The sequence below is a fragment of the Caretta caretta genome, chromosome 2, assembly GCF_965140235.1.
Source record: "Caretta caretta isolate rCarCar2 chromosome 2, rCarCar1.hap1, whole genome shotgun sequence".
NCBI lineage: Eukaryota > Metazoa > Chordata > Testudines > Cheloniidae > Caretta > Caretta caretta.
The window spans coordinates 97,539,076-97,562,756 of NC_134207.1; the positions used below are offsets into that span (position 1 = coordinate 97,539,076).

The 23,681-nt window shown below is 39.7% G+C and overlaps 1 protein-coding gene across 3 annotated transcripts in view; it reads left to right on the forward strand.

The window, feature by feature from the left end:
* DOK6 (docking protein 6) overlaps positions 1-23,681 on the forward strand; it is a 453,595-nt gene that overhangs the window by 253,195 nt on the left and 176,719 nt on the right. For all 3 annotated transcript variants that reach the window (XM_048840154.2, XM_048840153.2, XM_048840155.2), the window contains one exon: positions 18,431-18,550. In XM_048840154.2, the coding sequence (XP_048696111.1) occupies positions 18,431-18,550 (120 nt within the window). The remainder of the gene's footprint in view (positions 1-18,430; positions 18,551-23,681) is intronic.

A 23,681-nucleotide genomic window follows, 5' to 3' on the forward strand; every position in this document is an offset into this window, starting at 1 on the left:
GTCAGGACCCCCATGGCTACAACGCCATAAAATTTCAGATTTAAACATCTGAAAACGTGAAATTTATCAATTTTCAAATCCTATGGCCATGAAATTGACCATAATGGACCATGAATTTAGTAGGGACCTATCCATAGGCCTATGTTTTCGATAGACTTCCATTTAAGGAAAATAAAATTTGTGTTTGTATCAGTTTATGTATGCAAAATCCTATGTTTGCTTAAAGCAATTGAGTTATTGTGCACACACACATTTCCCTCTTTATTAGGGTGACCAGATGTCCCGATTTTATAGGGAGAGTCCCGATTTTTGGATCTTTTTCCTATATAGGCTCCTATTACCCTTCACCCCTGTCCTGATTTTTCACACTTTCTGTCTGGTCACCCTACTCTTTATACACTAGTACCTGGTTTATGAATGCAAATCTGGGTGCTCTGTCAGGGACTAAATTAAGGGGGAACGGGAGGGCATGCAGTACCCAATCTCTTCCTGGGCCTAGGTAAGCAGTGCTCCCCCAAAATTCTATTGTCTTTGGTGCAGTGTGAGTTCCCCCTCTCCTGTGTCAATCTACTTTAACAATGGGTTTGTGCATGCAAGATGAGGAGTGCTCAACTTTTACAATTTCATTAATGAATGGTCCCTGAAAACATGGCACTTAGAGTGAGTAGGGCCAATCAGTTAGTCATACAATATGGTTAATGTAAAGATTTTGCTCCAGATGGCCAAATGGGGGTCACTCTCTCTTTGTACATAGTTTTCTATTTCCATTACATTAAACACAAAATAAGTGTAATACTTATTCTCATGTAGATTACTTTTTATATTATGCTTCTCTTTATTAAATTCATGTTGATGTATTTAATATTCTAATCCACTATCTCCTGTCAAATGAGATTAATAGATTTTTGGTTTTCTAGAGGATAAGAGAACATTCAGTGGTGTTCCATTTTCCCAAATGAGGACATACTGCTCATCCCTGTAAGAGATGTCTTAATCAGGTCAAATCAGAACAGCTGGCTGGCCATCCTGCCAAGAGATCACATCCTATGTTAAAAATTCTTTGTGTATCAAGGAAAGAACTATTGCCACTATCATGCTTATCGTACTCAAGAGGCATGAGATTATTTGCTTGGCAAGTGACAAGAAGGTGTTTTATTTTTAATTTTATCATCAACAGCAGCAGTTAAACTACATTTGATTTCAAAGGCCTCTGCTGCCTGACTGCTCTTCTTCCAATACTCTTTTTAAGTACCACTGGAAATAGTACTATATAAATTATCAACTTAATAAAAAGTTGTTTTCCATTAGGTTATCTGTACACTATTCCCAGCTTTATGCAAACAGTGTGAACGCTTTCAAAATTGTATCTACATATTTAATTTTGTGTGTCATATTGGGCTAGCATTTTGTAGTCATGTCCTCTTTCAGAAGCTAAAGACTATGTTCACCTAAGTTTTCTGTCTAGTTCTGGTAACACACAGTAGGAGAAAAAGATTAGAAGAAAAAAAAAATCTTCTCTACAAGGCCCTGGGTATACTGTGGAGAGAACAGGTTGAAACATTTCTGACAGAACAGTTTTTCATCAGAAAATGCAGTTTTGTCAAAATCAAAACATTTAATGGGAATGTGTCTTATTCTGATGAATTTGGACTCGGTAAAAGCTAAAATAAAACACTTCAATTTCCTTCTTATGTTTAAATAATATTAAAGTGCTTTGTTTTGATAAGATATTTCATTTTGACATCATTTCTATTGATTTTGTTTTGATTTTATATTTTAAATATTTATATATGTTAAATAAATGTATTATTTAATATTTTAATATACAAGTAAAAACAAAATATGTTGATGGTTCCATGTAGGATTTCAGCAATGCACTGTGACTGGGGCTGGAAGTGAATGTCACCTGGAAGCTTCAGTTGACTCATTCTACAAATGGCCTAAATGGGCAGAGGCCTAGCTATTGTAGAGTTTGCCTCTCATGTAATCAAGCAACATTCCTTAGCAATGCTGTGACTGGAAGAACTTGGGATGAAGCTTTCAGGAGATGTTTGCAGCTGAAGTGTTGTGTTTAATACAATCAAGAGCCGTCACCTAGCTATGAACTGGCTGGAATATTTCCATTTGTCAGTCATTAATTGCTAAATTATAACCATCAGTGTGGCATTTGTGAAGAGAGAAGGGAGAATGGACAGCAATCTGAGCCTCTTACTGAAGATTAAAGGTGATAGACTGGTTAGCAAGGAGGTAGAAAACTAAGAGCTCATCACTATACCAATCACTTGTGTCAATAGGTCACATAAATCTGTTTATATATTTCTTTTTGGTCAATGTATACTCCACTGCAGGCCCCTTCCCCCTCCCTCCCCCCGTTTTATAATAGGTTCCTTAAGAAACTGTGGAAGAACAAAGATAGATTGTAGGTAGCTCAAAAATAATAGTAAACCTTGGAAAGCTTTTGAATAATTATTGTTGATTAATGGAGTCTACAAAACAAAATCTTTTAAGGGCAGTGGAGCATGGAACAGGTCTTAACTTCTTGTGAAGCAGTAGGTCTGAGAATTTCTGAAATTCATAGTTTTACTAAATAGTATTGGAGCACTTTTGTTCTCAATAAGTTTGGAAGGAAGATTCCTGCAGATGATATTCCAGTTCTTTTGTGCCTCGGAGAAAAGTTCAGTTCCTGGTAGGGTCATCTCAGCTCTTCACTCTTCTGCTGTGGTCCAGATAAGCAATACTATATTTCAGTTGGAATATTTATCTGAATACGGTGACCACAGGTGGTCCCATTGTGGGACAGAGAAGGTGAAGGGATATCAGATAAATCTCAAAAATTATGCTATCTAGAACTGGTTGAAAAATGGGTTTCTTTTCTTCAGTAGAACATTTTTCAGTTTTTGTTTTAAAAAAAAAACTTTTTTAGTTTTCATTAAACAAAACCCAACTTTTTTTTTTTTTTGGCTGATTAACTTTTCTTCCAAAAAATTGAAAATTTTCACGTTAACCAGACACTTTCTGCAAAAAATTTCATTTAGTTGAAAATCTAATTTTCCATAGGAAAAAACTGTAGAGAAAATTATTGACAAGTCCTAGTGTTATCTGTTTTTCATGGTATTGAAGAGCATTTCATAGAAGAGCACAGGCTTGCTTCAATTTTGTTGGCCAAAATTTCTCCTTTCTCAACTTATGTGTAGTATGCTTTCCACTTCTCTTAGCTGTTATCCTCAATTTAGGCATGGCTTTTGAGCAGGATGGGAGCGTGTGTGTGTGTGTGTGTGTTTACATAGAAAGACACATGTATGTTTATTTTTTGTGGGGGAGTAAATTTGTAAAGATAGGTGAACATGCTTGCGTGCAAATGCACACCAATGTTTATTTTTATCTATTTAAATATTAAATATTTATAAATATGTATATATTTGTCTTTGGGATATGAGACAATATCAAATTATTTATTATTTAACAAAACATTGATTGTATAGGGAATACTTTAAATGAATAAATTATAAAAACTCTGAGCAATATCTTAAGCAAATGTGACTTCCTCCTACCTCCCAGTTAGATAAGTATCAGGGGATAGATGTGTTAGTCTGTATCTACAAAAACAACAAGGCGTCCGGTGGAAGGACTTAAATCCTCCAGAGAAATTGCATGTGCCAGTAATGAAAGTAGTTCACAAATATACATGCATTGTATTACCCAGATATCTTAAATCAGTGAAGATTATGATTGGTTAGAGACTAAATATTAGCCATCTTTTAAGATATTACTGTTTTACATCCACATCAAACCCAGAAACAGTGAGTGACATAGGCAAACAGTATACAAATATATTTTATATCCAAATCTTTGAAACAGTTCCTTAGTCAGTTTTGTGGGCACATAATGGCCCTTTCTGCACCTGCAGTAGCTATTTAATGAGATCTTCTTTCAACACATAGAAATTAAACCACTTGGTTTCTCTCTATTCCTAGATTCCAATGATTGTATGCCAAGGCATGTTTCAAGATTAATTCTGAGAATGAGAAGAAAGATTTGTGTGTGCAAGCCCTTATCTGACTCTGAAAAAAGAAGAGAACTCTGCTGCTCACTCACCTTCAGTAATCTAGTAGCTGCTGTTGCTGCAGCTATTTCTAATGCCATGAGCCAAAGAAAACCTAGATGCCCAATATATATCTTATAAATAGGTCAACAAAACCTGAGTTAACCTCACATATTTCAAAATCAAGAAGTGATTTTGTGTTGCAGGGTGTTTTTTTCTTCCTCTTTCTTATTTTTCCCCATGAAGACAGAACTAGGCCATGGTTGACAAGCAGACAGGAGAAAAGCATTGAGAGCCATTTTCCTGTTTAAGAGTATTAATGCAGAGAGCAAACAAAAGCATTACAAACAATGGGTTTATTGTCCTTCCACTCATCTGTCAAGTGTATACTGAGACTCAGTGCAGCCAAATGTCTCTGTGTTTTGTAAATGGCAATGTTCAATTTTCTCACCACTTGTTTTTGTTAAATTAAAACACATTTCAAGATGTTATGTTAGCTGAATATACCATCTTCAGAACATTGTTTTCTGTACTGCAAAGAGTTGGGAGAATATAGACTTGCATTTCACTAACAGAAAATTGTTTTTATTCTAGACTGTCGCCCCTTTTTTCAGGTCTTACGTCTTTAAACAATTCAGCCTGAAATCCAAGTGAGCAACATGAAAGGGGATTATTTAGGGCCAGACTGTGAATCCTTTACTCATATTGGAAAGCAGTTGCTCACATGACTAGCCCCATTGACTTCAGTGGCCTACTTCTGGGCTATATTGTGCGTTACCGTGAGACCTATGGAAGGGACAGTGCACAATTGCATTACTCCAGAAGCAGACTAGGGACACAGTTGGAACTCTCAGTCACAGTTCAGTCCCTGTCTCTCCCTTGCTCCAGGAGAAATAAACTGTGTCATCACCATACCTGGTGCAGCATACAGCCCACTCAGCACCAGCTCAGCTTCATTGGCCAATACTCTGCCCGCTTCCCTGCCTGTCCACCTTATGCCAGAAGGGAGCCAGAGGCCCTGTGATGGCTGCTCTCTCCCCCAGGAACAGATCAGCAATGCAGATAACCCAGAAGTGGGAGTAAGGAGGTATTTTACACTCTTCATGTGGGTTCATAAGGCAGTTCACTATTAAGCCCTTCTCATCAATTTAAAGGGTTCACAATGTGGCCCATGGATATTGTCTTTCATTGTAGCCCTCACCACTGACTTCTGCATTTCAATCCAATCCTCTTTTTCTTTGAGTGCCTGTCCCTATGTGTAGTACACTTTAGGAGCACCCACTCCGTCCACACATGCACCCCTCATCTCCTTGTGCTCACCACCAAGCATCTAAAGGGGGCTGCCAAACTGCTGCCAGACTGTGTACACCCTGGGCAGACACAGCCTCGAATTGCTAGTTTTGGTTCCTCAAAGTGTCCTGGAGTCCCTTGGCTTGTGGGAGGAAAAGGGAAAGGTGTGCATCGGGGTCCAGTTCAGTCCCACACTGCTAATGAGGACTATGACCACACAGACACATCCCTGATAGAGTAGGGAACCCACCTGGAAGGGGTAGGTGGTCCAAGCAATGTGGTCCCCTCAGGATTTAATGCTCCACATCCACATGCTGGAGTGGACAGTAGTCCACCTGGCCTGCGAGTATTTCTTGCCTTGCGTTTGCAGCCAGTCAGTCTTGGTGCTACCGGACAATGTGACAGCGATCTGTTACATCAACAAGCAGGGAAGGGCATGTTCCTTGCAATTCTGTGCAGAGATCATCACCCACTGGAACATGTGCATACCTCTGCAAGTTCCTCGGGCTGCCCTCCATCTGCCAGGAGTTCAAAATATCCTCACAGATTCCCTCAGCAGAAATGTCTCCAGAGAGCACAGGTGGGAACTTCACAGCCTGACCCTGTGGGAGTTATTTCATGAGTAGGGTCACCTGAGCACAGGCTTGTTTGCATTCGGAAGTGAACAGAAAGTGCAAGGACTTCAGCTTGTGATGGGTTGTTGATGCTCCTGTCAGCCCAGCTTTCTAACTGCCTTCTCCTGGCATGAGACTGTTACCTGGGGTCCACACGCCTTCCCAGTCTCATGAACCTGTCACTTCATCTGTTCTTATTAGCAACACTGCAGCTGTGCAGCTGTTTCATCTTTCTTAGCAAAGGCCAATGTATTTCTAACTATTTGGTGTTCTCTCTTCCAGTTAATGGTGGATGAATGCACAAAATGGCTGTGGTTATGTCAAGACCAATTCTCTTGTAACAAGATCTCTTGACATAAGACGAGGGGAGGACTCACCATCCCAGCGGATCCAAAGAGGTCTCCTAAACTCTGTTTTGTTTGTGGAGAGGATGAAGGGAAGAGACTGTTTCTGCCCAGAGGATGTCAAAGTGGATCTTGGGTCACATAGTACTCTGCTATGAACTGAACAATGGCCCTCTTGGGGGCAGTGTGAGAGCACGCTCGACAAGAGCCCAGGCAGCCTTAATAGTCTCACTCAAGGATATCTCTAGTACTGACATCTGCAAAGCAGCAGGCTGGGTCTCTGTGCACACTTGCATGAGACATCATTCACTGGTGCAAGCATCTGCCTTAGATGCCTCCCTGGGCAGGGTAGTCCTGCATTCAGTAGTGGCACAGGGCTCCAGGCACTCATCCCCTCAAGAGGGACATGGCTTGTGAATTGCCTGAAGTGTACTACACGTAGGGACAAGCACTTGAAGAAGAAGGAAAGGTTACTCACCTTATAGTAACTGGAGTTCTTCTAGATGTGATGTGTGACGTGTAATGAACTACTCAGCCCCACTGCCCCACTACTACTTCCCCACTGCCTCAGATTCTATCATGGAAACTAGCGGTAAGAAGGAACTGACAGGCCCCTTTGAACTTTCCTCGTGGAGTATGAGGAGAGTGGGGGTGCATGTATGGATTGAGCAGACGCTGCTAGGAAAAATTATTCACACCTGGGGGGCATGAAGCTCATGCACAACTTGGAGTGCACTACACATAGTGCCAACACATCTTGAAGAACTCCAGTTATTACAAGGTGAATAATCTTTTTTTTCCTCTTAGTGAACTAAGTTCCCTGCTCCTGCTTTATGCACAGTTTTAAAAATAGGCTTGAAGAACACTCTTACATGTAAATGTTCCTAATATTTTTGGACAGTTCCACAGTCCCCTAAATAAGGGTGAAAGACTTGTAATCAGGCCTGTCTTTTGATAGCAAGTTTCTTATTTAACAAGGCTCTGAGTTGTAATTCAGCAGAATACTGTTGAATTTTTAAACCTTTTTACCCTTTGTGATATGTTCCATCAATCTTCAGTCATCCAAACTAATTCTCAAGTTTTGCTTTTCTTGGTGGGAGAATGCTACATAATTGGAATGGGGTTCACCTTTTAGCACTTTATATAGGCATTTAGACTCTGGTTCAGCAAAGTGCATGATTTGCTGAGTCATGGCCTCTGCACGAAATCTTGGCCTTGCTGAAGACAATGACAAAATTTCTATTGACTTGAACAGGTTCAGGATTTCTCCCTCAGTTTTAGAGGTTTACGTTACCTAGGAGTGTCATTATTTTAAAAAAACCAACAACTTCTCAGTACTGATGGAGATGGATGGTCACATGTTTAATGTGACTCACTCTGAAAACCACAAATCTAAAACGATCTGATCTATATATGAAGTACAATTTCATTAAAAAAGAAAAGCAGGGGAGAGGGAAGAATGCTGCAAATTATGTTTTGCTTGCTTGAACAAAACGTGTAAATATTTTCATTAAATCCAGAATATTTTTGGCTGAAAAAGATAATTTAGTGTAGAAAATGCAATGATCCATTTCACACTGAGAATAAAAGATACATGATTAATTTAAGATGAGAATAATATATACAATATTATTAATATTATATATTTTATATATATACTAAGAATTACTAACAAAAGAACCACTTAGGATTTGATCAGTGTATTTCTGCAGTGTAAGCAGACATTTATTCATTTGGTTACATAGTCTACAGTTATTATATTGGGAAACTTAGAAGTTCTGTACTATTTTGCAATAGAAACATATTGAGAACTACAAGGGAAAGCATGATAAAACAGTCAAATGGAAGGGTAACAGAAGACATACAAAATTACATGCTCTAGCTAATACTAGACCTACATGAATGCAAAATTTTATATGACTAAAATTTAATTTATTCTCAGCAAAAGTGCACACAGTGTATCATAGTATTAAGATATGATGGCATACTATTGACCCTGGAACAGTACACTGCCAGTATTTTATGCCATTGGAAAATGGGGCCTGAACCGAATCGTTTAATGTCACGACGCTCCCATTTCTAGCTCTAATGGATAGAAAGAGGTCATACCTTTTGATCACTGGTTCAGCACCAGTCATTGCCCATTCTGAGTCTGATTCCAGCATAATTTTGGGTGAAATGTAATATTTTGGGGATAAAGGAAGCAAAGAGAAAAACATTGGTGTTTGTTTTAAAAGACAGTTGTAGCAGAGTGAAAAGGAGGACTTGTGGCACCTTAGAGACTAACCAATTTATTTGAGCATGAGCTTTCGTGAGCTACAGCTCACTTCATCAGAGTGCAATGATGCTTTCCAAAGTCTTTGTACCTAAGAATGACACTTGCAACACTGACACCCCCTTCAACCCAAAAAACCCTTGTTAGCTAAACCAAAACAAGGGGGAGGAGTTGGGCAGAGATTTAATAAAGTCTAAAAAAAATCACAATAAAAGCCCCGACCTCAGGCAGAATATTTACCCCCCAAAAGTTAGACTTCCTGAAGTCCACTAGGTACTTCATTATTTCTCCTGATTTATATGGATGCATTAGCATTGCTTCTGTGTAGATAGATTGCTACAGCAATTCTCTCCTCCTATCTTGTCTATCAGTATTCTGACCCTCAATAATTAAATTTGTCCATAACTGGAGAATAAGACTTATTTCTTGAAAATATTATTGAGGATTAAGGAAGTCCCAGACTCTGTGTTTGTATGAATACGAATTCTCATTTGTATGAGACTTGAAGCTCTGATGGCAGAAGAAAGGAAACAGTTAAGACTTGTACAGAAGGTACATAATTCCCCTATTCATTTAAGAGATGATTGTTCGATCTCTCAAGAGAAACAAAATCCTTGCCGGGGAAAATTGAACCTGAAACAGGTTGAAGACAGTTTTGAGCCAAATAAATTATATGATTGACTGCATATCATAAGTAGCAGCTGTGTAACTTGATGTAATGGCATTCAATACATATGTTATTAGTCAGGGAATTCTGCACCATGCATGCACTCAGAATTCATGACCGGGACAGAATTCTTTGCTTCTCCATAGAAAATGATGGGGAAGCAAAAGGAAGCTGTAAGAGTGGTCACATGTCCCTCTCCAGCAGTGCGGATGCATCACTTCCGGCGCCCAGAGCAGTGGGTGGAGAGGTAAATCACCGCGGAGAGACATCATCCTGCCCAAACAGAGGCAAGGCATAAGGGTCACGCGGGGGCACGTGCCACTGTCTCCATACCACCACCCCTGATTTCTGTGAGTGCAGAACTGCCCAGATGAGGGAGGGTGGTCATTAGCCTCAGCTTCCTGACTCTGCACCTGGCCACCTCTGCACCTCGGAGTGAGGGGAGGGGGATATAGGTGCAGGGGACAGTAGGAAGAGGAAGGGGATGGGGCAGGGGACAGTTGAGAAGGGACGGGGGAAGCCAGCGTAGCATGCAGCATCCCCTCAGTAGCTGGGGCTCCCATGCTAAGCAGGCCCATCGAACCCCCACCACGATGAGCCCCACCCCCCTTCACTGGGATCACCCTGATGAGCCCTCCACACTGAGACCATGACCCCACCAAGCCCCATTCCACCGGCACCTGGACCCCCACAACTAGACCCACCCCTGCTGAGCCCCAGCCACCTTCACCTGGACCCCCCCTGAAGAGTCCCATTTCCCCTGCATCTGGACCCTCCAACAAGCCCCTGTACATCCAGATCCCCCACTGAGCCACCTGCAGCCAGATTGCCCCCCACACCCTCACACTAAGCCCCTCCACACTTGGACCCTGCTGAGCTGAGCCTGCTTGTCCCTGCCTGGTGCACCTTGCACAGAGGGGCAGGGCCCTGGAGTGTTTCTGGGGCAGGCCTGGCCCTTGCGCTATGTCAGGATTGGGTGCAGCCTCACTGACGAGTCCCTGTCTGGGCAGAGGAGGGGCTTCAGGGTGATCTCCCACCTCCGTGATCCCCACTGCTATGCTGGAGCCTCCACATTTATATATTGACAAATCTTGCAGAATTTCAAAATAGTGTGCACAGAATTTTTTTTTTTGCCGCAGAATTCCCAAAGGAGTGTGTCATTGCTGAAAGGGCCCTTTTTGGAGATGTGACTGACATTGTTTATATTATTGCCATGAAGCATATTTTATACATGCTGCCTGCAGTTATTTTACTTTTGCACTGTTCTCTTTTCATTTAATTGCAGAATGGGAGATAGATTGATGATACTGGGAAGTTGCCTAATTTCTATGACAAATCCTCGTAGCTGACAATGTTCACTATAAAAATGTGTTTCTGCCTATTTCCAGACAGCTTTTAGTGTTTCCTCTTTTACACTAAAAAGGAAAAGCACCATTCATACCAAACAATTGTTGTATTTCTTTTTGGCTAATAACATTGGAGCCACTGTTACTCATATTGCATAGTACCTACTCTGAAGAAGAGTCCCATTGAAATGAATGGGAACTACTTTCTGAGAAAAGTACTACCCGAGATAAGTAATGGAAAAGGAAATCTACCTTAAAGACGCAATTCTTTTGCTCTCACTGAGTAGCATTGTACTCCATGCGTATCACCATTCATTTCAATGGGACTAGTCAATGAGGTAAGTACCATTCAATGTAAGTAAGAATGGTAGAATTTATTCTTTAACTAGAGGAAAATAAAGAGGTGTGTTATGTAGCTAAATTGCACTAATGTCTAATGGGAAAAAAAAACACTTTCTATAAAATGTACAATTTCCTCTCATGTTCCCATACATTCACCAATGTGTGGGTTTGCTTTTGTTTTGTTTTCTTTTGTTTTTTAACAAGAATTGCCCTGAAACTTAGCCCTTAGCCTATCTTGTCAAGATATGGTTTGGATAAGATACTCTTTCTTCTCACCCACTGTGACCTCAAGGAGACCTACTGAAGTATTTTGCCCCAATTCTGTACAACATTTCTTAAAATTTGATTTAAGTTTTCACATTATTGTCAGTATTTATTCCTTGGTTTTGCCTTATCTACTGTTAATGCAGTTTTAAAAACTGTATTCTGGAAATGGCTGACATTTTATATAGTTGTGAAAATAATGACTAATAGCATACAGCATTCTAGCGAGGACCTTACCAAATTCATGGTCCATTTTGGTCAATTTCACAGTCGTAGGATTTTAAAAATAGAAAATGTCATGATGTCAGCTTTTTAACTCTGACATTTCACAGTGTTGTAATAGTCGGGGTCCTGACCCAAAGAGGAGATGTGGGGGGGAGTCACACGGTTATTGTAGGGGGGTTGCAGTGCTACCCTTATTTCTGTGCTGCTGCTGGCGGCAGTGCTGCTTTCAGAGCTGGGCAGCTGGAGAGCGGCAACTGCTGGCCCGGAGTCCGGCTCTGAAGGCAGAGTCGCTGCCAGCAGTAGCACAGAAGTAAGGATGGCAGGGTATGGTATTGGCATCCTTACTTCTGCACTGCTGCCTTCAGAGCTGGGTCCTCAGTCAGCAGCCACCACTCTCTGGCCACCCAGCTCTGAAGGAGCAGCATAGCAAAAGTAAGGATGGCATGGTGTGGTATTGCCACCCTTACTTCTGCGCTGCTGGCTGTGGAGCTGGGCCCTCAGTCAGCAGCCGCCGCTTTCCAGCTGCCAAGGGGCTGAAGGCAGCACAGAAGTAAGGGTGGCAATACAGTGACCCCCCACTAAAATAACCTTGTGAACCCCCTTCAACTCCCTTTTGGGTCAGGACCCCCAATTTGAGAAACACTGGTCTCCCCCATGAAATCGGTATAGTGTAGGGTAATAGCACACAAAAGACCAGATTTCCTGGGGGGAGACCAGGTTTCACAATCTGTGATGCATTTTTCATGGCCATGAATTTGGTAGGGCCCTAATTATAGCAGTATTCCAGCATCTTATATGCTCTTTCTTTCTAATACAAATGTATGCAGCATAATTTATTAAGGAAAAAATTGTACATTAATACAATATCATATATTTTGGGAAATACTTTAAAGAGAAATAGCATTAATGTGACAAGTCTTTTGCCTTCTACTACACTTTTCCTGCCTTGTTAATTTCACTATCTCTTGAGATTTTTAGATTAATGGTTGTATGGTACACATTATAATAAGAATAAGCATATTGACTAAGCTGACACTTTTGTACAGACTTTAAAATGTGAACAGGGAATTGCCAGGGTAATGCATGCCATTGCATGCTCAAATGGCGACTTAGATACATGACTAGTTATTTTGTAATTGCAATTACTGTGATTTTTTTTCACAAACAGGATGCTTATAGATCTGCCCTTGCCATATCTTTCAGCATCTATAGAGAAAAAGTGGATGGATGCTTTGTCTAATTTCTCTTTTCTTCCTAAAATATGGTACATTCTTCCTACAGTGGACTCCTATTTATTTTTTGAAGGAAATCATTGCATTTTCATCTTTAATAACTCATATTAATTGACAATAATGTATTTACTTCATTACTTATTTATTAAGGATCTTTTGCCCAGATATGTATTTAAAGCACTGCAGAAAAAAGGTCATCAAAAGTCAGAAACAGCATAGTATCTTTAAATCACTTATTCTGACTTAAGCTGCCACACTGCTCTGAGTATGTACTGCCTTCTCTAACTAACATGGATGCCATTAATTAATGGAAACATTGTCAGATAACTTATTTAAAAATAATAATTAAATAAAAAAATTCTCAAGTCTTCAGAAGTTATGAGGTCTGGGATAGTTTTATAAAAAGAAGTACTAGTTAAGAAAAAAAAATGGCTGTTGCAGGCTATACTGCGATCTACTAGTGAAAAATGAGATTACGCTTGTGAATTTATTTTACGTGGCTCAATTCAATTTAAAAAAATAGTTCTGTGCTGATTCTTTGTCCCCCCTCACTCTCCACACAGAGATTTCTTATTATGGCTGAGTGTATTTTTGTAAAAGTTGGCATGTGTGTTTCTTCAGCTCCCATCTTTCTTCTCCAAAAAGATCTTGCAGGTCCAGGTTTGAATAATCCAATTCTGTTTCTAGTCTTATTCTGAATGAGAAAAATCCAAATGGGGTCTTGGAATTCTTACAAACAGTTCTGGGACTGCAATGGTAACAGAAGTAACTTTTTGCGGAAAATATGTAGAAATTGCTTCCAAGTCAAAGATCCAGCCATTTTAGGTCTTCGTAGCTCAGGGGTTCTCAAACTGGTGGTCGGGACCCCTCAGGGGATTGTGAGGTTATTAAATGGTGTGTCACAAGCTGTCAGCCTCCCCCCCACCCATACCCCGCTTTTCCTCCAGCATTTATAATGGTGTTAAATATATAAAAATGTGTTTTTAATTTATAAGGAGGGGTCACACTCAGTGGCTTGCTATGTGAAAGGGGTCATCAGTACGAAAGTTTGAGAACCACTTGTGTAGCTAGACATAGGCAGGCATTGGGGAAAGCACAAAGAAATAAACCAAATCCATATTATGTACAAGGAAAAGGCTCTTTTAGCCCCATAAAACTGACAATTTCATACAAGAGCGGGGAACCAGCTTCCTCATCTTTATTTCAATTCAGTACAAAATCTGCTGAGCCATTTGTGTGTTGTTAGTGGGCTGGACCTGGTCCCACACTTTCAAGTCAGTGGTGGTTGTGTGTGCCCAGCACTTTGGAGGCCCTTTGTGATTCTTTAGTATTGATGCCTATAGGGCTGTACAATATGCATTTTCAATTTAACCTGAAGTACTGAATTCCTGAAACATGGCACTGCGCTCTTGTGAATCAGGATGCAGAGAAACAAAATTCACCTTATGTAATTGCAGCAGATACTGAACTGTGAGCTAGAGCAGAAATGGCATATTCTTTTAGTCACTGAACTGGAAGCTCAGGGGAAACTGTGGGGAAACCTGCCTAAAAATCTTGCAACTAACAAGATGGTATTTTCAAAAGAACAGACTTCAGGCTGCTGCTAGTTACATTTCTCTTGCAAGAAGCAGTGTCAATTGGGGGCCACCTGTCTCTTTACATTTGATCTCACCTTTTGATATTCATATAGCAGAGCAAAATATTTGAATATTAGAGGAAATGAAGATGTGAGTATTTATGGCTGCTTAAAATATGCCTTACAACGTATGGCATAAAGGTGTAAAAGCGGGCTAAGTTCTGCAGTGCCATACAGTGATTGCCACTAAAAAGTCAACCCTTATCAGTAGTTAATACATAGAATCTGATTCAGATTCCACTGAAGTCAATGAGTACTTTGCCACTGATTTCATGGAAGCAGGATTGGATCTACTGTAATAGGTCAGATACTTCAGAATTTCCCTGTACTTGGAATAAAAAAAATTTGTGGCACTTCAGAGGCTGTGGCATGGCAATTTGTTGAATTTTAAAGATGAGCACTGTTAACAATGTCATATGTAGCAAATTTGGTGTCAGTTACTGAGCAACTCAAAGCATTCTAATTAGAGCTGTCAATTAATCGCAGTTAACTCACGCAATTAACTCAAACAATTAATCGTAATTAATCGCACTGTTCAACAAAGAATACCAATTGAAATGTACTAAGTTTTTTTGGATGTTTTTCTACTTTTTCATACATATTGATTTCTGTTGCAACACAGAATATGAAGTGTATAGTGCTCACTTTATATTATTTTTATTACAAATATTTGAATTGTAAACATGTAAAACAAAATAAATAGTATTTTTCAATTCACCTCATACAGGTACTGTAGTGCAATCTCTTTATTGTGAAAGTGTAACTTACAAATGTAGATTTTTTTTTGTTATATAACTGCACTCAAAAACAAAATAATGTAAAACTTTAGAGCCTACAAGTTCACTCAGTCCTACTTCCTGTTCAGCCAATCGCAAAGACAAATAAGTTTGTTTACATTTATGGGAGATACTGCTGCCTGCTTCTTATTTACAATGTCACCTGAAAGTGAGAACAGGCTTTCGCATGGCACTTTTGTAGCTGGTATCACGAGGTATTTACATGCCAGATATGCTAAACATTCATATGCCCCTTCATGCTTCAGCCACCATTCCAGCGGACATGCTTCCATGCTGATAATGCTCGTTAAAAAAAATAATGTGTTAATTAAATTTGTGAGTGAACTCCTTAGGGGAGAATTGTATGTCTTCTGTTCTGTTTTACCCGCAATCTGCCATATATTTCATGTTATAGCAGTCTCGGATGATCACCCAGCACATGTTCGTTTTAAGAACACTTTCACAGCAGATTTGACAAAACACAAAGAATTTACCAGTGTGAGATTTCTAAAAATAGCTAGAGCACTCAACCCAAGGTTTAAGAATCTGAAGTGCCTTCCAAAATCTGAGAGGGATGAGGTGTGGAGCATGCTTTCAGAAGTCTTAAAAGAGCAACACTCTGATGCGGAAACTATAGACCCCGAACCACCAAAAAAGAAAATCAACCTTCTGCTGATGGCATCTGACTGAAATGATGAAAATGAGCATGCGTCAGTCCACTCTGCTTTGGATCATTTTTGAGCAGAACCCATCATCAGCATGGACGCATGTCCTCTGGAATAGTGGTTGAAGATGAAGGGACATATGAATCTTTAGCGCATCTGGCACATAAATATCTTGCAATGCTGGCTACAACAGTGCCATACGAATGCCTGTTCTCACTTTCAGGTGACATTGTAAACAGGACGTGGACAGCATTATCTCCTGCAAATTGTAACCAAAACTTGTTTGTCAGAGCAATTGGCTGAACAAGAAGTAGGACTGAGTGGACTTGTAGGCGCTGAAGTTTGACATTGTTTTATTTTAGAATGTAGGTTTTTTGTACATAATTCTACATTTGTAAGTTCAACTTTCATGAGAAAGAGATTGCACTACAGTACTTGTATTAGGTGAATTGAAAAATACTATTTCTTTAGTTTTTTACAGTGCAAATATTTGTAAACAATAAATATAAAGTGAGCACTGTACACTTTGTCTTCTGTGTTGTAACTGAAATCAATATATTTGAAAATATAGAAAGCTTAAATAAATGGTATTCTATTGTTGTTTAGCAGTGTGATTAATCATGTGATTAATCACAATTAATTTTTTAATCACTTGACAGCCCTAATTCTAATCTATTGGTTTGGTATTCTGCAGATATGGAAAAGGAATCTGCTACAACTCCCCTAGTATATCTGTGTTATAAGGGGGAATGTGGTAGTAGATTCAAAGGGAGTGTAGCCATTTAAAAACGGTTATTTCAGAGTGTGTGTCAACAGGGAAAGCTCCACCTGGGCAATCCTGTGCATCCAAAAAGTACTAGCAATGCATAAGCTGAAACAGCACCATATAGACAATCCATTTGTGCTTCTGGAAGTGCACATACAGCCCTTCAGTCTTGCAGAAGCTGTTCAGTCCAACAGCAGAGTCATTTCCATAATGGAAAATATATATTTATACGGTATTACATTGTTTTTGTAACAGATAAACATGGGTTATACACTTACAATACAACAAATGTGACTACAGCCTGATGTAATCATAACTTTAGTATTTTCCTTTACTTAGTTGCATAAAAATCTTATCAATTAGTGGTAACAGTTTACCTAAATCAGTACAATTTGTTTTTGCCTGAGATTTATGTAAGTATAATATATTCTTCAAATATTTGGCTATAAGTTCATGATTCATATATTTCCATATATTTTATACTTTCCAAAAAGTTTCCAAATATAAACTATTAAAAGTATACTTTCAGCACTGACAATATATGTTCAGAGTTCAGTGACTCCATTGGCTCGCTATTGACGGTGCCTCCCATTATGTTGATTTGATGTACTAAATAGTTTCTCATATGTATTAAAATATATTTCTTCTGAGTGGGATTTTCTACAAGAGTTGCTTTCCCTTGGCTTTGCCTGATTTTGTGGGGTACAGGCGAAGTTAATCACCATGGAGGCATAACAACTTGCAGTAATAGCTACAATCAAGGAATGAACTGAATCTGATTACTACAGTGGGTTGCAGCTAGAGATTAGCCCAAACTAAACCCCCCTATTTGGAAATTTTGGATCCAGATCCCAATCTTCAGAGTCTAGAAATGCCTTGTTGATAAAGAAGATTGACAAGGAGCATTCACAAGAAACCTGCATGTTTCCTTTCAGTGGGGTTGTGTTTTTAGCACGTGTCATGAATTTGGCTTCAGGAGACATGTGGCTTAAAAACTTACTCAGTGCTTTCAAAGTATTTTTCCGTAAAAGTCCTCCTTTAACTATAGTGACATTAGGCTGGATTCATGAACACAGTATTGATTTGTGCACATTGCTTTTTCTCTCTTAGATGTTTGCATGAGAGACAGAATGGCTTTACATGTATTTACCATCACCTCACAGATCTGTATTATTTACTGTTGAATTTATAAGACAAACCCATTGTTGAACCTCTGGGTGCTGGAACAGTTCAGTACTGTAAGAAAACATATATTTTTGACAAAATAAATTACCTCAGGAAAAATGACAGCCCCTGCACGGTGCTATGAAAGTCATTAAACTTGGACTTTATCAGACGAATAAGGATGTGAGTTCTAGAGTTGAGTTTTCTCCATACTCTTAGTTTCCATCATATTGATGTCTAGGGACTGCAAGCGAAAGCAACCCAGTTAATCTTAACAATCAAGATGGATTTAAAACAACAACAATGTTTCTTTTGAGATAACTTTACATTAAAATCATTTTTAAATAAAATTATTTCCATCAAGCAGGACTTGCTGAAAGATACTTTCTAGACAGCCTTCCCCCATGCACCCACCTATACAGAGAGAGTTTTGCAACTGGGAAAAGTTGGAGACTGTCCTGGGTGTTTGAGTTGATTTCTAGTTGATTTCTGTCCTGGATGTGTGAGTTGAATGAGCTGTTTTACACTTTTTGCCTATTTCTAATCAATTCAGGAGGCATGGCCCATTTATTTTTTTAGAAAAGGTCCATAAATCAAGGCAAAACAGTGTGTGTGGTATTTTTGTTGTTGTTGTTTTTTGCTGGTTTTGAAACAGACATTATTAGTCCTAACTCAGTCATAAAAATAGCCTGTTGATCAAACACTTATTTCATGTTGTACCTTCTTTTGAGTAAAAATACTTCATTAATTCCACTGATGTGTTTGTTTATGGTTATTTTCAGAACTGGAGGCAGAGGAGTGGTGCAAACATCTTTGCATGGAGTGTCTAGGAACCAGGCTCAATGATATAAGCCTTGGGGAGCCAGATTTGCTTGCTGCTGGAGTCCAGAGGGAACAAAATGGTAGGTAGCCATCTAATCCAACCATTCCAAATATTTCTGTATAGTTCTTCCTAAAGGTGAACGACATTGTACATTTGTTGAGGGTTTTTTCTTCATATCTGCTAGAATAGTTGCCTTAAAATTATTAGAATTTTGCTCTATTTTAACAACATCATAGTACGTGTTAGATTAATAAGGAAAAATTAACCAGATGCAAGGAGGGGAGAAAATTCTGACTAACCCTAGTAGCAAGTCCCTGACAAATATGATGTGTACATATAGAGAGACAGACAGACAGAGAGACAGACACTGTGGTCACATTTGGGAAATTTAAATCATGACTTCATTGGCTCCAGAAACACCAGCCTCTGCACAATGAGAGAAAACAGCAGACATTCTAAAATAGTCCCTGAAGAAATTGATGAACATTCTAACCCTTTGGGTTAGAAACCATCTTCTTGTTATATATTCATACAGTGCCTAATACAATGGTCCCAGGGCCTCTAAGTGCTACCACATACAAATAATAAATATAATGTTGGGGCTTGGTCCGCTGAGAAGAATGTCTCTAGCTTTCCAATAAATGGAATAAAACTTTTATCCAGACAAATGCGCAGGTGATTGGATGTTGGTGGTTGAAATCCGCAAGAACTAAACAAAATCTTCTGTTATACAGTCATTTAACACCAAACTCACAGCCCTCTTTTGTCAATAATTCTTATTCCTTGTAACAAAGTCCATGTCTTTTAACAAAGTAATGCAAAGAAGCTTAGATAGCTATAAAATAGTACCAGAACCTGTATCTTTGCTTCACCTTTGCAAACAATATTACATCATTAAATTATGGAAGGACTACCATTTTCTCAATATTATTTTATTTATTAACTTGTGGTAGTGTTGAATTTGAATCCAGTAAATGAAACATGGAGAAATCCATAAGAAATTTGACATCTTGCCAGTTCTAGGAAAGGATGTTGCTTAGATCCATTTCAAATAAGTCTGGGGCCTTTGTGTAGCTGTTTGCTTGTATCACTCACTGCAAGACACAGGGTTTAACATGTAATATGGTTCACCTTTACAACTGCCTCAGACCACTATACTAAGCTCAGGAGGGTGGGTTGACAGCCATGTGGGGAGGTGCTGGTGATCAGGAATATATCCATGGGGGGAAAAAAATCACAAACACACACTTTTTTTCTATCATCTGCCATATATGTATAGGTTTTTATATTGTAAAACAAGTGTGTATGTGTTTGATGAGGGAGTTATGGGAACAGTAGATGGAGGTTTCCTCAGAGAGGAAGAGGAATAAACCCGTGATCTGCTCAAATGGGTTGCAATAAAAGGAGAAACATCTTTATTCCCTACGGTCTCAAGATATCATCACAGAGCTGTGAGTCAGTGTCCTACAGCTTTGTGTCATAAGCAGTGAATATCACAATGAGATTTCTCAGCTTATGCCTGATACAGTGGGGATCCCGTGACATAGGGTCCTCTGAAGATCCAGGTTGAACAGCTCTGTCTGAATTGGCTTGATGCAGTTGCTGTAGTATAACAGTTAATTGTGTTGCTACTGACTACTAAAAATTGGCACACGTAAAACTAATTAACATCTTTATTGTCCTGTTATAAATAAATAGAATGAAACAAATACAATTAGCTTGGGGGCATGGGGCCTTGGTGTGGATCAGATCGATAAGATAGCAAGGGGTATGATTAGTGGTACTTCTTCAAGCAAAGGTGGGGGGGGTGAATGAAATCAAAATGTCAAGAACATTCTGGACTGAGTCATTAGTTACAGTACCTCAGACAATGCAATTTTGATACACATGTCCCAATATATAATTCTGTATTTAAATTAGCATGTTTAAAACTCAGAGTTGCTATCCTAGTTAGTTGCTCAATGCAAAGCAAGTGCTTGTTTTCTTAAAATCCCAGTAGGATGACCAGAAGAGCAGATGCAATTATTATTGGCATCAGTCCACCCTTTTGGTTCACATAGCTGCCACTGTAAGAGCTTGCAGGTGCGCTCAATTGTCTTCAACAGGGTTTTTGGGTTTTTTTTTTTACTAAAATAAAATTGAATAGAACTGTGGAATTCAGATTACCTTAGTTACTCTAAACTTGGAGGCTTTATTCCCAACGTGACAGTGTAATGGAAGAAATTAACAATTTCTGAGGAAATAGTTTGGAGATCTGTGATAGAAATGTCAAATTTAAAATTTATTTTTCTTTAATCAGTGGTACAAAATAATAAGTTCTACCAATTTGCAAGATTCTAGCTGATAAGGGCTCACTTTCAAACACTGTAGCTCAAAGGGCCTTGAATTCCATAGAAAGACTGATGAGCTTCTGATGACTTGAAATTGAAAGGTCAGAGTTTAAATTTGCAGCCCATAAAAAGCAACAGTGTGTAACAAATTTCAAGATTCTTGCTCCCTGTGAAAATGGCAATTAATTGTCAGACTCAAGTCTGTTACAAATGACTGCATTATATAGGTGTTATGTAACTGTACTTATCACTTACACATCACCTTTAAACCCAGTATCTTAAAGTGCTTTATAAGCATTAATATCCTCACAATATCCCTCTGAGTTAGGCTAATATTAATGCACAGACTGACATAAAAAGAGGGGAAGACACACCTGAATCTTAGCAGCAGTGCCAGGAATAGAACCCATAGTCTCTACTCCTAGTTTCCTTTTCTTACTATTAGCATGTACTGTTTTTTTTTAAATTTTCAGGGCTATTCTCTTAGGAGGGTTGGATGGTGGCTGAACAAGAGGTACCCTATCTGTTGGTTCTTGTTAACAGCTGAGCCTGCGACAGAATTTTCAGTTTAATTAGACTTTGGGTTCTAACTTACTATTGATATTTTGTAGACTAAAATAATTGCAACAAGGTGACATAACATCACAAAGTTAATATCTTTATATCCTGGCAAGACAGTACTGCTAGATGCAACCCTACACTGCTATCATATGCAAATGGCCCGATATCCCTAAACATCTGCTGAACATACTTTGCCACAGTGAGGTGCAGACTTTACTGATAGGTAATTACTGCTACTAACTTAAAACAGGTTTCAGAGTAGCAGCTGTGTTAGTCTGTATCCGCAAAAAGAAAAGGAGGACTTGTGGCACCTTAGAGACTAACAAATTTATTTGAGCATAAGCTTTCATGAGCTACAGCTCACTTCATCAGATGCATGAAATTAAAACAGCTTTCTTTCATAACTAGTCTTGTTTTTCCATGGTAGCATTCTTAATATGCTATGTCCTACATCTCCTCAATATTTCCATGCTACACTCCCTTTCTCTGGAGTTTGTGAATTCTGTGTTGAGATCATTCCATAAATCAGTTAATGTAGATTGAAAGGGGAGGGGAGCACTTTCCACATAAGCCAAGGAGGAGCGGGAGATGTGGAGATAGCAGCCCATCCAAAGTAAGGAAGGAAGAATGGAGTTCTCTGTCCCCATTTCCCCTTGGTTTAGCTCCTAGCTATGGCAGAACAGCAGATGGGAGGGCCTAGCTTTCAAGTTTTGTAGTAAGTTGTTACAGTTCTCATTGTGTAAGCCCTAGGACTACATGACCTCTTGTCAGTGAGACATGCCGGGTGTTATTTTAGTTTTTACACCTAGTGATTCCAGAGTTTTGAAAACATCTGGCAAGGAAAAATATGTGCAATATGGACAATTTAGCCAGCTTGTCCTCTTTTTTACATGTACATGTCCATTTACCCTCCCCCTTCACACTCCTGTGGTTCCCCTGAGATGAGAAATAGATTTTTGGAGGGAACATACTTGGTGCTTTGTGACATAAACCAAAAAAGACATCCTACACCATGGTTTTTGCCTGGAAATCTGGAAGAATTTATAATTAGGATGTAAGCCATATAACAATAGGGTCCTGTGATGGGGTGTACCTACCCCGCACCAGCCTCCAAATGGTTAACTGTGCTTTGCAGGCTGAGGAAGCTCTGCCCCTCCGACTCTGCTGGCAATGCTCAGCCTGGAGGCAGAGTATAAAAGGAAGCAGCCCAACTCAGTCTGGGCAGGCTGCTGAAGGGGGAGGATGCAGACTGCAAGCTCTCTCCAGGGAGCTTCTACAGCAGTGGTTCTCAAACTTTTGTACTGGTGACCCCTTTCACATAGCAAGCCTCTGAGTGCAACCCCCCTTATACATTAAAAACACCTTTTAATAAATTTAACACCATTATAAATGCAGGAGGCAAAGCGGGGTTTGGGGTGGAGGCTGACAGCTCACGACCCCCAGGTAATAACCTTGCGACCCCCTGAAAAGGGTCCCGACCCCCAGTTTGAGAACCCCTGTTCTACAGGCTCCAACTACAGAGCCACGGCACACAAAGTTCCAGACAGACTCTGGCCTGCCTAACAAGCTTGGAGAAGAGACCGCGCCAGCAGGAGCTATGCCACCTGAGGACCCCAGGGACCTGGGGGAACCGTGGAGCATTGCTGAGGGAGAAAGGGTAGGAAGTAGCCCAGGGGACTTAGACTCTTCTCCGGTGAATGAACCAGGGCAACAGTGAGCATGTTTTGGGAGGATCTCTGCTGGCTCAGTGGTGAGACCTCCCCCAGGCTGGGACTCAGAGTAGAGTCCCCCTGCTTTGGATGCCACACACCCCTGAGTGGCACCCCACTTCTCCAATAGGCCACACAATACCACAGAGGTGGGCTACTCTATTGACTCCGGCCATTGGGTCACGCTGCCCTCAGAGAAGGGCTACTTTACTGACACTGGCCACTAGGCCATACTACCACATTTATAGTCAGGGTCACGAACACAGGACCTAACCGGCGGCTGTACAGTTTCTTTCCTTCTTCTCACCATACGTGACCCCGGCACCCATGATGGGATGTACCTACCACGCGACAGGTCCCAACTGGAGGTGGGAGAAAAATTGGTTTTTCAGCTCGCTGACCATTCTGAAATAGTTTTGTGTCAAACACAACATTTTGTTTTAATTGGGAGTATTATTTAATTTTTATTTTTTAACAAAATTAGACTTTTTTTGTCATTTAAAATAAAAATATTGAAATGAAGCATTTTATATTTTTTTCTGATTAATGTGGTTTTTTAGCTGAAACAATTTGGTCAATTAACACACATTCACAAAATGTTTTGGTGTTG